The 16,071-nt window shown below is 41.1% G+C and overlaps 1 protein-coding gene across 6 annotated transcripts in view; it reads right to left on the reverse strand.

The window, feature by feature from the left end:
- The window catches only part of LOC141017155 (receptor-type tyrosine-protein phosphatase mu-like), a 176,297-nt gene that overhangs the window by 84,270 nt on the left and 75,956 nt on the right, over positions 1 to 16,071 (reverse strand). For all 6 annotated transcript variants that reach the window (XM_073491785.1, XM_073491784.1, XM_073491783.1 and 3 more), the window contains exons 8-9: positions 6,899 to 7,207; positions 4,458 to 4,567 (exon numbers count right to left, since the gene is read on the reverse strand). In XM_073491785.1, the coding sequence (XP_073347886.1) occupies positions 4,458 to 4,567; positions 6,899 to 7,207 (419 nt within the window). The remainder of the gene's footprint in view (positions 1 to 4,457; positions 4,568 to 6,898; positions 7,208 to 16,071) is intronic.

The following is a 16,071-nucleotide window of genomic DNA, read 5'->3' on the forward strand; positions in this document are numbered from 1 at the left end:
CATTTCCAACAGGGAAAGGGAAGTGCAGAGGCTACATTTTGGGTGCAATGCATCCTGGTGCTCAGCAGCAAGAAACTAGGTTTTCTCTGTCAATATATTTATGACTATATTTACCATCAACACCGATGGTATATCCACATAAAACGTGGCACATTTTCCCTTAACATCAGCATTGTGACTGTAGGCATGATAGCATACTGACATTAGCATTTAGCCCAAAGAACCGTATATTAATATATTTACTTGGACAACACAATTAGTATAAAAATAACGTGATATGATCATATTACCATATAATAGAATCATCTGACAAAATATTGGAAAGAATAACGTATTCCAGTGCAACAACCCGAATATGTTAAATTGGTTTCTCTGTCTCCTCTGTACTTTCCAGTAAAGTCAAATGCCACAGAGGAAGTCTTATGTTGAGAAGAGATGCTCTTACTCCATGTGTGAGCTTTTGACTTCATGTCAACAGGGCTTTATGCCAGCATTTCCAAAATTAGCAAGGTACAAAAGGTCTTTGGAGAGGAGCTGTCTCATAACAGTGGTTAAATTCTACTGTAAAAGCAGTAGGTACATAATATTTTTCAACCAAAGCCGATGCAGGCTTGAGGTTTCAAGGAGAGAGGAAATACACTTAATATATTCCTTCTCCATTTATAAACACAGGGAGCTCTGGAGGGAAGCATTAAGGTGAGTGTTTTTGCTAATATCCATTTTGAATAACTGTAAAGTCCCACTTTAAGAAAATGCCTCTGCTCGTAAAGGAAAACCTCCATTATAATTCCAATTAAGAAGCACAATGGAAGTAAGGAGTGCTGCATAATTTGTGTCCATCAAGTTCTGAAATGCTTCGAGGCCTTCTCATTTAGTCTTTGTCTGTGAAATGAGTCCGTGATGCCAAATCCTATATCATAACATTTCAGGGAGAGGAATTTGAAATGACTTGTCAACACTGGGCACATGGACAGGTTTTTACAATTATAATGGAACTGACAGGAAAAAATAAAATAAAAAAGAATATTTGAGCATATTCATTTGAGCTTGCTTGTAACTATTACTCGATGTGATATATTGAGCTTTTTAAATTGCATTGGTTTACTTTTTTTTATCTCAGGGAGGTAAATGTCAAATTTATGAATAGTTCATAAAATATAAATGCCTGTATAATCTCCAGCGCTCTTATTTTGTGAAATTATGAAGAAAGCTAGAGAACAGTTCATTTAAGATGCTGTATAATCCTTCCTGTCATAAAGTAAAATGAAGAAAGTGGAACAGAAAACCCACCTAAACTCTGTTTAACATTTCCATTTGAATCTTCAAAGGTAGATCCACAGTAATTATTAACAGTTTTTAAGTCATTTGAAAAGGCTGCATCTTTTATAAGAATAGTGGCTTTTAAGGAAAAAAGCATTACTTAATTTTCATGTTCTGAATATGCTATTTACTTGTATATAATTGTCTATTTCCCTGAGAGGTTATGGGATGCACAGCTTTTATTTACAGCAACACTATGATAAACAAAACGCTACTTCACGGTCAATTAGTACTGTTAAATGGCTGACGACCAAGAGATAATAATTGGAAAATGTGCTGTATACCTTTTAAAGAGATGCTGGCTCATGTCTGTCTGAAAAGGTACTAATAATATAGCATTCACAGAGCTTGGTCAAAAAGGAATGGAGCTGAAATCTCTTTGATATCAGGTCTTGTCAGACGTATTTCACTTTGAGTCCTTTGATAATGTCAAATCAAAGCAAGGTCCTGACTCGTAAGAAGCAACTTCTGGGGAATACAGGCAGAATACATTGTGGGTTACTTTCTCAAACCAGAGAGTCAGATTGTAGCAGTGCGAGAGGAACACACCTGGAACAAGCTGCTGTCGGGCTACATTTTCCTTATCTGTCACCCGACTAAAGATGAATAATAATACTCTTCGTTACTGTAAAATACGACCTACGGTTCTAAATGATGTTGGGAGAACTCTAATGATTCTGAACCACATTACTATACTGTTAAGGCTTTCCAGACAGAGACAGAGAGAAGTAATTGCTGCAGTATGTGACTATAATAGCCCAGGGTAGGTGCTTTGTAAGTTGCTTCAACATAACTGTGAGTGAACCTGAAAGAGCGGCGATGCAAACCACACCATTTGCTGAATGCTTTTACTTGTAGCATGAATTTTTAAAAGGATAAACAACTGAAACATGTTGCTCTAAAAGTGATTAAGTGTGCGGTAAAGCTACCGTTTTTATGGACATTGTTTTCCTGCACTCTGCCAGCACCTTTAAGTGCACAGGACACAACACTGCACTACACACACTTGAATAAACAGGGCCTTGCTGTGATTCTTTAGGACTTTCCGGCTTTGATTGAAATGTCTCCGTGCCACTGCGGGAATATCTATTTCATATTTCATTCGCCTCAGTCACCTGGCAGCGGATTGAGCAACCTATACAACGACCCTGATTGCATCGCTTTTACTATTCAATCTGCTCTGCTCGTATGAGAAACAGCCGTGTCAATGATTGCTAACCTAGTCAAAATATCAAGCGTGAGCAAACGGTGACAAGAGGGAGAATCAACAGAGGAGAATCAATCTGTGGAAAGGCTGCAGGATTACTTCCATCTTAAGCTGGTTTAGATCAATGTGAACATATATCGTGTGTATGTGTGTGTGTGTGTGTGTGTGTGTGTGTGTGTGTGTGTGTGTGTGTGGAGACTGTTTCTATTATTCAAGACTCGATGCAGCTCCTGGACGAGGCTAGCAGAGGCTGTGCGGAGTCTTATGTCAACATTTGTTCGGTGCTGAATCGTGATGTGTTCGAGGTGTTCTTCAGAGATTGTGTTGTCTTTAGAGGTCACGCACGTGTTGAAGGACAGAAGACGGCAGTAGTTTGCAGTTGATTATATCCAGGTAAAATGATGTACAACAGTGAAACACACTTGAGCAATACTTCATAAAGGAGGCGAAAAGTAGCTGAGCGTATTGCAACAATCTTGGCTTGAGTGAACCTAACAAATGGATTCAGTTTTAAGCTGTTCCACAATTATAATTTAGAGTTAAGCCGGCATAAGAACTAATTAAACACATCCTGCTGAATGCTGCTGTCAGCTCAGTTTGCTTCCCTCATAGTCAAGTCAAGTTGGGTTCAAATAGAGTCAACAAAACAGTTTTTTACCTTTATCAGGAGGGCTAAAAGTTAGCTAACATGTCCAAGATAGAATGAGATTATAAAACTTAAAAAGGAGCCAACCAGAGTAATTTATCTGTGTCCAGAGATAGTTTATGTTTAATTTTGAAAGGCTGCACAGGAAGGAATGAGTCCATTCGAGTCTGGTAGAAAGATCGGAACACTTAACACTCTGAAAACTAACTTGACCAGGTTGAAGTTGATCTGAAATACAGCTGCAACAATTGGTCGATTAATCGATCCGTCGACTGAAAGAAAATTGATCGTCAACTATTTAATTAATCGATAATTTCAATCATTTTAACATTTGCTGGTTCCTCCTTCTTAAATGTGAGGATTTGTTGCTTTTCTTTGTTGTTTATGTTGGTAAATGAAGTCTTTAGGTTTTGGACTGTTGGTTGGACAAAAGAAGCAGTTTGAAATTGTTCTGGGAAATTGTGATGAGCATCTTTTACAATCTTAAAGACTAAACAATTAATCATGAAAATAATCACCAGATTAATCGATAATGAAAATAATCATTAGTTGCAAAAAAAAAACTGTTTTGGGCAGTGGTGGAGCGAGTACGAGTACAGTTACATTACTGAAATATTACTCAATTACAAATTAAACTACAGGTATTATACCTACAGGTATAGTACTTTTTTTTCTTTTTAACCGTTGATGTTTAATGCATTATCTGTAGCAGGCATTCAACCTCTTCAAACCTGCACCTGCTGCAGAGTTCTGTATTTTTTTGTCCGTATGTTTTCAGTGGCATAACTAAGTAGATTTAATGTTGCAGTATGTAATGCATACTAAAGTACGAGTAAAATTACAGACTTGCCCAAAAAAATGACCTAATTACATTAATTTGAGTAGCTGTAATTAGTTACTTCCACTCCTGGTTTTGGGGTACATGTTTCCCTGGCCTGATTTACTGGAATGTGGCTGGTTTAACGGTTAATCTCACTTTATGAAGCACTGTATCCCTTTGTCATGTAGACTGTCAACAGACTAGCAGATGCACCCGATTCCCAATCATAAACTGAAAAAAAGAGTGATTCATGATAAAATTAGATTTGAACATTTCTCTGGCATTGCTGTACACTTCTGACTATCACAGCTGCGGGAAAAAAACAGACCTCAAAGAAATGCAGAGAATCCACAGAGAGGTGGGTGAGAGAACACAGCTTGATATTGGAAATAAGTCTGTCGACTCCTCAAACGGGTGATAAATAATATCTCTTAACATTTCTCTGACCCTGGTCTTTGTTTTACCTCGTACTGAGTGATGATCCCGTAGGTCTGCGCGGGCTCTCTCCACTTCAGGATGATCTTCTCCTCATAGGCGCTGCCTTGAATGGACTCCAGAGGAACAGCTCCTGGCACTGTGGGAAATGATGACAGACAAGCAACTCAAAAATGGTGACTGAGTGGTAATTTTCAAGGTAGAAACAATGTTATGAAAAGGGTAAACAGTAGCATTTCCATGGATACATATTATAGGCATGTTGTCAATAAAAGTTGAATGAAAGGCTTTTTGTTTTGATTTATGATGTGCATAAAACAATCAATAAAAAGCTTTCAAGGACCCACAGTACACTCAAGCGGCCATGAGCCAAAGTCAAACACATCTTAACAGGAAACTGGGACATTATCTGAAGTCATTGTCACTCAAAACACGCACTCCGATATATGTTTTACAGCAGAACTGAACACTTTTCTCACAGATAGAACTGTGTTGCAAACAAAGATGAACTAGTATTCCCATGGGAATAGGGGGAATCTTAATCTTTCCGCTATGTTTACTTGTACTGAGATGCTGCCAAAGAGATCTGGTCCTTTAACCCCTCGTGTGAATTACTTTCATTCTGTAACCGAAACAGAATGATGTCGAGATGTCTTTTTTTTCTCCAAGATTTATCTTCAAGAATGCAACTACAGCTACACCCTGTCTGTACACTTGTTCCCATGAGACCCTAAACACACAGATCCACAGACGCGCAGCAGTCAGAGAGTGAGAAACAGTTGCCACTTTCAAGTTTCCGACCACAGATATCTGAGCCAGACATGACAAGACTCTCTTTTCGTCAGCTGAGCCTGTTTGTTATCTGGCGGCCGGGGTTCCTTGAGACTTCTATAGAGTTCATTTCCTGTGCCTGCTGAGGCAACACAGAAGATCTTTCATCTTTGAAGGAGGTGAAACAAGCCTGCGACACAAAGGCTTGCTGTGTGACTTCTGTGCTCACCTGGAAAATATTTGGAAAATCCAAAACTTGTCCCGAGTACAAGCTTTTTATGATCAGGCGAGAATTATCCACCTACACTAAAGATCAAAATGTTCCAACTCTAACGATCAAGCATGTCTGCTTGAGCGGGACTCATAATTATCCTCTAAACTGCCAGGTGTTATAAGGTAAAAAAGAACAAAAATGGAAAACGACTTGCAACTGTTAATGAATGATAAAAAACACTTTTACAATAAGTGGTTTAAAACACATTATCATTAAGGATCGACAGGTTGTTTTTATCAGGGCAGATACGGTTACAGATCATCATTGGTCAAAGAGACCAGTAACTGATATCTGGAACCAAAATGCCAGTGATGGAGTGTAGAATTCACTCAGTCACTGTACTTAAGTACAATTTTGACGTTTCCACTTTCTGCTACTTTGTACTATCACTATGCTACATTTATTTGATATCTTTAGTTACTAGTTACTTTGCAGATTCAAAATTATTCAGTGTTGAAAGGCTTTTACCTGTGATGGGTAACCAACCAGATGGTGTAGTGGGTAGGCAGGGCCATAGCCAGGATTTTAGAAATACTGAGATCATGCCTCCCACCCCCACCCAACCATTGAGAACATCTTGAATACTTTAGTATAAATCTGTGCATGTGTCTACATTTTGACAGGGCCAATAATCACTTAGTAAATAACACCAGCGCCAGCACATAGATGAAAATTGGACTCAAATTCTGACAGAAGAAGACGAAAAAGAAAAAGTAACAAATATGGCCAATTTTGACTTAAATCTATTCAACTTACTGTATTTTAACGTATTTCTAGGCTTAAAAGAACGTATGAACGTGTCATAACAACCATCATTAATAAATGGTAAATTTATAATTCAGATACAGATTTAGTTCAGTTATTTCACTGTTAAGAAACAATATGTATATATATATGTATATATGTATATATATGTATATATGTATATATATATATATATATATATATATATATATATAGATATATTATTTTTTATTTATTTATTTTTTTGTTGCTGTTGCTGTCTGCTTGCTGAACGAATGCTCTACTTTGGCTCTAATGCAGCAGCTTCTCTCTGGTCTGTAGTCAAGTCATGCAAAGCCAGACCTCCACTTATTGGTAATAAAGCCTTTCCTAGGGAGCATTAATGAATGTTTAAACACAAACAGAAACCCTTCAGGGGTGGTATAAAAACGGTTTATATAAATTTATTAAAAATGCCCAAAGACATGTCTTTTTCTATGATTTCGAGTATGTTATGGTTCATTATTAATCGACCAGTAATGAGTGCTCCACAAACAGAGTTCCCACAAATATTTTTAAAAACGCAAAAAAGATGCTTACATCTGCTCAAAACTACATTTCATGTGTCATAAATCATCTAATAATTGCTGACATACTGCTAGAAATGCTAAAAAAACAAACAAAACCCTGCATGACACTCACCATCCTCATCAGTCTGAACTTCCAGCTCTTTGCTCTCCATCACCCCCTCTGGATTGCGAAGCACCAGCTTCACACTGAGGTTGGTGAAGGGCGTCAAGTTGTGGATGGTGTGCTGAGGATCTCGGCTCTGGGTGTCATAGCACACTTCCTCCCGGGTCTCCTCCTTGCCTCCCACCCTGGAGCGGTACTGGACGGTCAGGTTGTAACTGTGGCAGCGGGTCACGTTGTAACCCAGAGGCTCCCAGCGCACTGTCACCTGTTTGGATTGGATGTCCACCACTTCTAGCCTTCGTGGGCCGTGCATGGGCTCTGGCGGGATTGACAGAGAGAAAGAGAGAAGAGTGTGAGCATACATCAAGATAATCAATTAGGCCATACGAAACGGCAGGTAGTGTGAGGTAGTTTCAATAAAATCAAGGAAATTATTGAGGTCTATGCGAGGGCACAGAGGAGGCAGCGTTCCTTTGGGTCAAAGAAAATCTACTACCAGATTTTCATAACACTTGAGACCCATTCAATATTCTTTTTTTCATATTGAAATACCATTTCCACTGTTTGGAATTCATACTTCCAGAAAATATTTAAAAATGTCAAAGCCCCGGCCTGATACTGAGCATTGCCACATCCCATCACCGTTGCTAACTCGGTCTCACAGCAGCTGCACACACCAAGACACCACAGGTCTGTTGGTGGAAACCCTCAGCAGGAGGTGTATCATCCCTTCAGAGCGTGCCGCTCCTCTGCTCCTTCCACCTTGTCCTCTGCCTTTTCCTCTCTCTTTTTCCATCTCACCCAGTGGCGGTCAGCTATTAGCACCACACTGATACAGAGTCAGCCAGCCTGTCAATCCAGGCAGGACACAACCCCCACTGCCATCCTATCACCTCTAATCACATACACTGTGTCTCCTTGCCTTTTCTTTGCTACTTTCTCCATTTTCTCCTCTCCCTCTCCTTCTTTCTATCTCCTCTCTTTCCATTTCCCTTCTCTATTTTCTCTTTTTTTCTGTGGCTCCCACATTTCTATTTCCTCTCTCTCTCTCTCCTTCTCCTCATCTTCTCTCTCTGCTTCCCCCGTCCATTTTCCCCTCTTGCTCTCTCTCCCTCGCTTGCCTCCCCTACCTACGGGAGGAAAGCAGTCCAAGCACAAGGTAATGGGATCAATTTCCATTCCAGGTTAAATTTGCAGTCCATTTCTCTGGAACTTAACACTTTACCACCTATTAGGAAGAGCCAGAGCTCAATTTCCCCGTTCCCCAGGAGACACAGTCCAGCAATTCAGAGGCAGCCACGGCAGCCATGTTTAACATTCTGGAGGTGCATGTGGGGAGACTGGACTGGAGCTCCAGCATGGTGTTCATTTCTACAGGCTGCACAAAGGAACATGACAAAAAAGCAAGAATCTGCAAATAACAGTTGGCAACCCTGAATGTGATTCCCACCGAAATATTTGCTCCGATGCCCAATGAAAAGATACTGTCCGACTAATCAAGTTTTATCAAAAATCCGTCAAAAAAGTACAAGAATAATTCTCAAGTCAAGAATTCTTCTCAAGTTCCTTGTAGCGCCACAGAAAAGCCACATAAGATTTTTCAAAAAATCAGGAAATTAGGTCATGACATGTGATATGACATGTACAAGTGAGAAAGGATAATGCCAGTTAGAGAAGACAAAGGCGCCTGCTAGGTGAATGAAAGACGGAACACTTTCAGATCTTACAAGGAGAAACAATGGATGTGATCTCTCCTGCGCTGTAATAAGGCAGATGAAATAGCATTAGAAAGGCCCAGAGGAGGCAAAGGAAGAGCTCTCAAAGACAGATGGGGATTTCAATGTGCAGCATACAGTTCATGATGCATACACAAAGGGCTACAAGTGAAAAAAATATGTCTGTAAAAAGGAAGAAAATCTTTCCAAAAGGAAAAAAAAGGCAATTATTTCCTCTTTACAGGGGTCATTATAAGTCGGAAACCTTGACAGAGTATGATCTTCTCTCATCTTTACTAACAATCTAAACTACAGGTGAAGAAAATATATACCGTATATATCTGTGACTTGCAGAGTTATGTAAGGCTCGCTTAAAAGTACTTTATATTTGCAGAACATTTCTGCAATAGTGTGTAGGAGCAGCTGCTTTGAGAAAGGGTCTCTGACCTCCAGTGATTGTTAAAATTTGAAAGAAATGTTAATCTTAATGGAAGACATATACCTTCAAAAGGATTAGCTGTAGAGAAAATATTCAGCATAACAGACAATGGGGTAGGCCAACTTTACTTTGCTAGAGAACTAATAATTCTCAAAGTCATCTGCCATTTTAAGAGATTTTAACACAGAACTGGGACGAAATGGTGAAGGAAAACAGGCCTCCTCAAATAGGTTGCAATGTCGGGAAAGCCATCCAGAAAATAGAAGTTTAAACCCCTTTATTTGCGGAACTATCTGTTGGCCGCACTCAGTAGGCAACGGTTACACTAAAAGCACAGAGAATTGCAGGGTGGCCAGGCACAGAAATCAAATTAAACCAGATGCTCTCAAAGTGACAAATGCACCAAAGTGTGAATCTCAAGCAGACGTGCACGAGCGGCTCGGAGGAAGTCTCATTTCTGGAGCGTTCAAGGAAAATGTCACACTCCCATCTTTGTGGAACATCACAGATAATGTCCGCTGCAGCCTAATTCTGGCCAATGGAGAGATGCCAACAAGAATGGGGATCACTTGTGGAAAATTGCAGAGGGAAATAGCCCGAATAAAGAAAAAGCAAAAAATTCAATAAGAGAAATCAATTATATACATTTAAATTCAGCTTTTTGGCAAGTGGTAAGAACATTACACAGATATTTTTGCTAGTGTGCCAACAGTGATAGTGAGGTGCATAAAGAAACATTGGCCATTGAGCAAACAGCTCTTATGAGTATTCTATAGCCCCTTCCTGGAGTTTTGTTGAGAAAAAGGCTAATTGTTTGTTGCCCCATTGGCTCCCTGCAGTGCGAATGCCAGCTGTCTGAGGGAGGCTGTTAAATGTGATGATCTGTTGCGGACGCCCAATCACAACTTGTACCCCATGACTCAGAATGACATCATCTTTTTTCATGAACAACAAGGTGCCTCATCCATTTCAAAGCCTGGTCATGATTGACTTTGAAGAAAAGAGGAAAGAGGAAAAATAAAAAAGACACAGTGTACCCTTCTTCCACACTTCATCTGAAATGAACAGATTCGCGCTGAATGGCAGATATCCTTTACAAATCCATCCGTGCATAGATGGTGGCTATGCAGCCATTTTCAAAACAGGCCCAGAGGCCCATGAACGACAACTGATGAGATGAGCCTATTACCCCAGTCTACTGTGACTGCTAGTTTAGTTTTATTGACTGAGCAGTAAGAGGCTCAGTATCAAAAGCCCAAGCACAAATCACAACAAGGAATAACAGGGCTAGCTCTTGAAATCCATACCACTTTTTTTTTTTTTTTTTTTTTACAATTCTCACAAGATATCACACACTGAGGGCGACATTGGGGTGAAAGTACTGAAAAATATGACTCTAATATCTCTCCAGTATGGCAGATATTTCTAGTGGAATAGAGTTATAATAATGGCTATGAAAGCATCCCTTGGAGCAGGAAATTGCTGAGGTCTATCTTATGCCAGGGCACACAGAATGAGCTCCAGCAAGGAGCCAGATTGGTATTCCAAGCGGTGGACAAATTATCACCTGCCCCACACTCGCCGATGTAATTGAATAATTTGAATTTGACATTTGCACAGAACTATTAGTGATTTTTTTTGTCATTACAGTGTGACATTTAAATAATGTTTTTAGAAATTATCAGCACATTATTGCCTCTTGTTAATTTGAATGGGGCGCTGCGTACGCGCTCACTGCAGCTGAAGTGATAACACGATTTCCCAAAACATGAAACAAAAACAACAAATAACCGCATGTTACAGGCGTCTGTCCTAGAGGGGGTTTCAAATGGTGCACTTAGCCCCTGGGTAGAGCGAGACATTAGTCCTGGATGAAAGGAAACAAATTGGGCATGTCCGGAGCACAGCCACTTTACTGCGAGACAAGTGTGTGGTGTGGTGTGCGGGTGTATGAGGAGGGGGAGGACAATGTGTGTTTTCTAGCATGTTTATGAGGGAAGGAGTGTCCACATGCCTGTGCAGCAGCACAGATGTGGTTCCTCAGCACCTTACTGGCTATATGTACAGAAGAACGATTTACTTATCAGATCTTCCTCGGGCTTTGCGGCGCACAAGTCTTTCAGAAAAGCCGGGATCTTTATCAGATCCACATCGATTAAGAGCAGAAAAGCCTGGTGCTGGCATAGACTTCCATCTCCCTGCTCAGCAAACAGAACCAGGTGGGGGGGGAGGGGGCAGGAGGGGAGAGAAAAGACTACTTCCCCAATGATTAGAAACCACCGTCAAGTCAATGTGGCTCCTGAGCCTGGTTGCTATCTCATCAGGATGAAACGGCGCTCAGGTTGAGGAGGAGGAGGAGGAGGAGGAGGAGGGGGGGGAGCCTTGTTGTTTGGAGATGAAAAAAAGAAAGAGAAATGCCTCGACTTTCACAAGACGGCATGCAGACTGTCGGATACCTTGCTGGAGAATGTCAGCTAGGGCTAGTCACACACTCATTGTAGACAGTACCAAAACAACATGACAACAACGGCGAAGATTAAATCCTGGTCATAGGGCTGTTTTCATGTAAAGTGTTCCATTCAAGGCAGTGAGGCCTGGTATTGCCATCACTTATCTCTCCATTGCTGTGTGTTATTCACTCTGTTCTGTTTGAGCTGGGCGGGCTGGGAGGCGAGCACATTTGTTTGCCTCTTTCTATTACATCTCAGTGATAGCAGTGAGGCCATTGAGGTAATGACATGGGTTTTACACTTAGGAAATCATTTTCATATCCCGCAGAAGCGAGCTGTAATGATAGCTTTTGATAACCGACAATCAAAGCTCCATCACCCTCCTAGAGTGCTCCTCTATGCAATCCTCTGGAGGAAGAAAGGGAGGGAGGGGGTTAAGAGGGAGAGATGGAGGGAGTCAATGTGTGGGTGGGTGGGTGGATTGGCGAAAGAAAGCTAAGACAGAGGAAGAGGGAGGGTAGAGGGGCCAAGGTTTTGCCATCAAATGCAACAAGTCGAAGTAGGCCTTGAGGTTTGACGTGTGTACACATGTTATAATTGATAGCACTTTAAAGGCACTGTACATGGACCTCTTGTGTTCTAACATCGCCCTCTACACCCATTACAAAGTCAGAGACAAATGCCCACACGGTCAGGACACACACACACAGACACTTTGCTCATATACCTTGGAGGCGTGGATAATCACAAGGATTTATTGAATGGTGCTGGTCGCTCCTCACTCTATCAAGCCCTCCTTTATAGGCCTCGTGATAAATGAGACTGCCATGATGGGTGAGGATGAGGCGTGGAGGGGCCTACAACACGCTGGATCGAATTGAAACCACAGAATGAGCCCCGGCGCTGGGCCGAGCTGGGCTGCCACCTTGTCTGATGAAGCCCCCGAAGCTGTAGGTGTGGAGATGAATGGGTGAATGCCTTCCTTCTCACAGCACTGAATAAAAAGGGAAGGCGAAAAGCGTGAGAGGGAAAGTGAGATACGCCCTACTAGTACAGGAGGATGATGCATGAAAAAGACTCAAGACAAGTCAAGTCATACCAAGTCAGTGCTTGTCTCTGTTCATTATCGACCACCCGACTATACGCTGACCTGAAATAGTCAGCAAGCTCAACTGTGCAATTTTATGGCTGGTACTTTACGACATTTAAGGGTCGATTTGTGCTCCAATAGATCCAGTTCATAAGACTATGTCACAAATCAAAACTATTTATGGCTCTTCTGAATGGTCACACTCGAAGGAGAGGTGCCATCAGGCAGACACGATATCTTCAGATATGGAGATAATGGTTCACATTTTCAGTTGTTCAGATGAAAGGTGAGAAATAGTTTTGTCAATAATGAAAAAAGGGAACTAGAGAAAGACCTTCAAACCCTGCTTGCTTCCTCACTTCCAAACAGCTGCCAATCACAGCGTGAAGTGAGTGTAAATGTTGGATTGTCGGTTTACAGAAATGGTCGGACACTGGCACCCCCTAATCCGATGTCAGGGAGGTGCGGTGGAGGATGTTTCTGAAGCTATTCGACCGTGCGACAAGCACTTCTGGAGAAGCTTACTGTGCTGACAGCTGAACACTTTGAACTTCTAGGTAATTTTGCTTCATTCCTTTTTCTTATAAAGATGATGAACGTTTTGGCAAATCTGCAGTGAAGAAAGTCATGTTGCATTAGTTGCGACCCGTTCCTATTTGCACTTCAGCCATAGATGCACAGACAACAACTGACGATTGTGAGACAATTTCTAAAGATAGAAAGGGTGCTGTTTTGGCATCATCTCTGAATGAGTTAAACATGTTTATCCTGGCCCAGTTGGGAGCAAAAATGTTGGCAAAGCAGTTTTCTGCAAACTATATACAAGTTAAAACTTTATGTTTTAACCCTAACCCCATCAGGTTCTAGGAGTTAACACAGACAAAAAGCTGTTTATACTGTACTACTCATACCATGAATCTATTCAAAAGCCTTCCTAATAATCCATGGATACAGTATTCTTGCATAGAATCAGTCACTTCATGAATTGATAATGGTTACTTACTGTAATCATGTTTTGCAACACACTAGATGGTGCTGTAGTGTAAAACCCACTACAGCTAAAAGGGGATTGTTGTTTATTTATCATGACAGTTGTGGTGTGAGAGAGGAAGTATATATTGTGCTGTAGAGTGCATTAGTAAAGTATTTCAGGTGATATTGCTTCTCTGCTTCCAAGACACATCAACTGCAGCTACAAGTCAGAAAAAGTTGCATCTATCAATCGCAATATCAAAAATTTTGATTTAAAAAAATGAAAGTGGAATAAATAACTCAATAAAAAACAGGATATAAAATGTCAGCAGGTAGTCTTTTCTATCGCTGACCGTTTAGAGGGATTAAGAGAACAAACCTACAAAGTGTTCCTCAGGGGCAAGAGGTGAAGGGAAGCGTGAGTCCACCAACCGGATGAAAACAAATGGACAGCCAGTTGATGGAAAGAGCAGAGGCAGCGGAGGTGGAACTGGTTAAATCAATCTTTCATTTCGTTTCCACCAATATGCTGTGCGGTGATTGGGGTCAGAGTGACAGGTACACTGACCCCCTGCTTCCTCATCTGTCTTAACACATACACATACACACACATCCATCTCTACTATCAGACCAGGCTTCGTCTTTTGTGTTCAGTTTCCTGGGGAAAACGCCTGTGGTTAGGGCTCACAAATGGGAAGAACACAAGCCCTCATTTACCGACAGGGACGCAATCTCTACAGGAGCAGTGGGAGGTTACCAAGGTGATCCTTCAACTTCAACACTCCCCAGATGGCCCGTGCGGCGGCGTCATTTGTCGCCAAAAACCTGCATGTGTCGCACTGAACTCAGGGTGTTACCTAGAGTGTAAATCAAAGTGAAGCGCTTGACTTTGTGAAATGGTCGCTGCGATTTCTGAGCCACCTACTTTGGAGATATATGAGATCTATGATGTAGCTATCTAGGTGGGGAAATACAGGATATAAATCGCAGCCTTCCTGACATTCTTGTCCTTTAGTTGAAGAGGAGACGCACAAATGTTCTTGAGTTAGGGTTATACAAGCAGACTGAATGAGTGCTTCCTGGACGCCTAGCAAGGGGAATGGGACATGTATAATTCAGCAAAAGGATGGAGAAAATCTGTGACAAAAATTACAGCAGATAGACCATGAATAATTAACCACGAAGAATAGAAACATTTAAAGACCTTGAGAAGCATTTCAGTTCAGATTTAAAAACAGCAGAAAAAAAGGATCTCGCCAAGTCTGACTAAACTACAGCTATTTATCTTTCTCCTGAGGCTTAAGAGTTGAGGTTATAAACAACCTCGATGATAATTGTTTGCGAGGAGCTGAAGAGGCAGCTCGACAGTAAGAAGTTTACATGGATGTCACCAGAGTATCGTTTGCGCACATCTGTTCTCAAAGTCTCCATCCCTTCGTGTTCGGGGAATAGATAGATGTAGTGATGTAGATGAGGGAAATAATAAAAATGAAAGGGCTATAAATGCAAAGTCTCTCTCACTCTGCGTCTGTCTCCTTTCCAGCAGCAGTTGTTTGAAGACGTGTCCTTGAGAAGAACACAATTTGCCTTTTGTGGAGCCAATATCATAGTACACAATTCGCCATTCTACTTCCAACTGCCTGTGATAAAAAGACTTTTATTGTGGTCCTCCTATAACCTTCCTGCACACCACAAACTCAATCTACCCCCGTTTTCTCTGACTGACAAAAGAAAGCAAATTCAATAGGCCTCAGACCAAGGCTTTTCAGTCGTCTTGCTGCAGACAATTTATAAACCCTATAGGTCACATGACTGCTGGCTATTGTGGGTGACAAACCAGACCAGTGTTATCTGAGATGGTGAGGTGAAGTGGCTTTCTATTCGAGCCTTGAGGCAACAATAGCATTAATTAGAAACATCAAACCTTGCAAACATTTTCCTTTTCCTTCTTTGACCCACAGAGACAGATCTGCTCAATCTCAGCTGTAGAAAAAATAAAAACAGATATCATAAAGGGTCGGACCTCAGTGAGGCCATTTGCCCTGTAGACATGCATGAAGCTATAGATGGAATGAATAGCAATTATAGCTGATGGATCTTTGTTAATAAATTGTCAAGGCTCTTTTAGACAAGAATGGGCGAGGTAAAATATACTGGCTCCTTTAAGTGCAACTGGAGATAACGTAAGCTGATGGAGCTAATCTAGTCAGCAGACTAACAATAGCGTCTGACAAAATGAGGTGGACTTGTAACATCCTTCTTTCTCTGCTTCTTTCGTTCCTCAACTACACAGTTTATGTATACATACATGGATATAAAGAATCAATTCTTCCTGAATGAAGAGACCAGAGACACCATTGCTTTCATAATGCCCAGACGATGGAGACTCTTGCTATTTTGTAAGCTTAACCAAGCTAAAATTTGACCAATGAGGGGCCAGAGCTCGCACCAAAACCAGACCCGAATGTTTAAAGTGAATAAGAATATTCGTAGAGACTTTATGTGAGTGGTGCCAA

The sequence above is a fragment of the Pagrus major genome, chromosome 21 (assembly GCF_040436345.1).
Source record: "Pagrus major chromosome 21, Pma_NU_1.0".
NCBI lineage: Eukaryota > Metazoa > Chordata > Actinopteri > Spariformes > Sparidae > Pagrus > Pagrus major.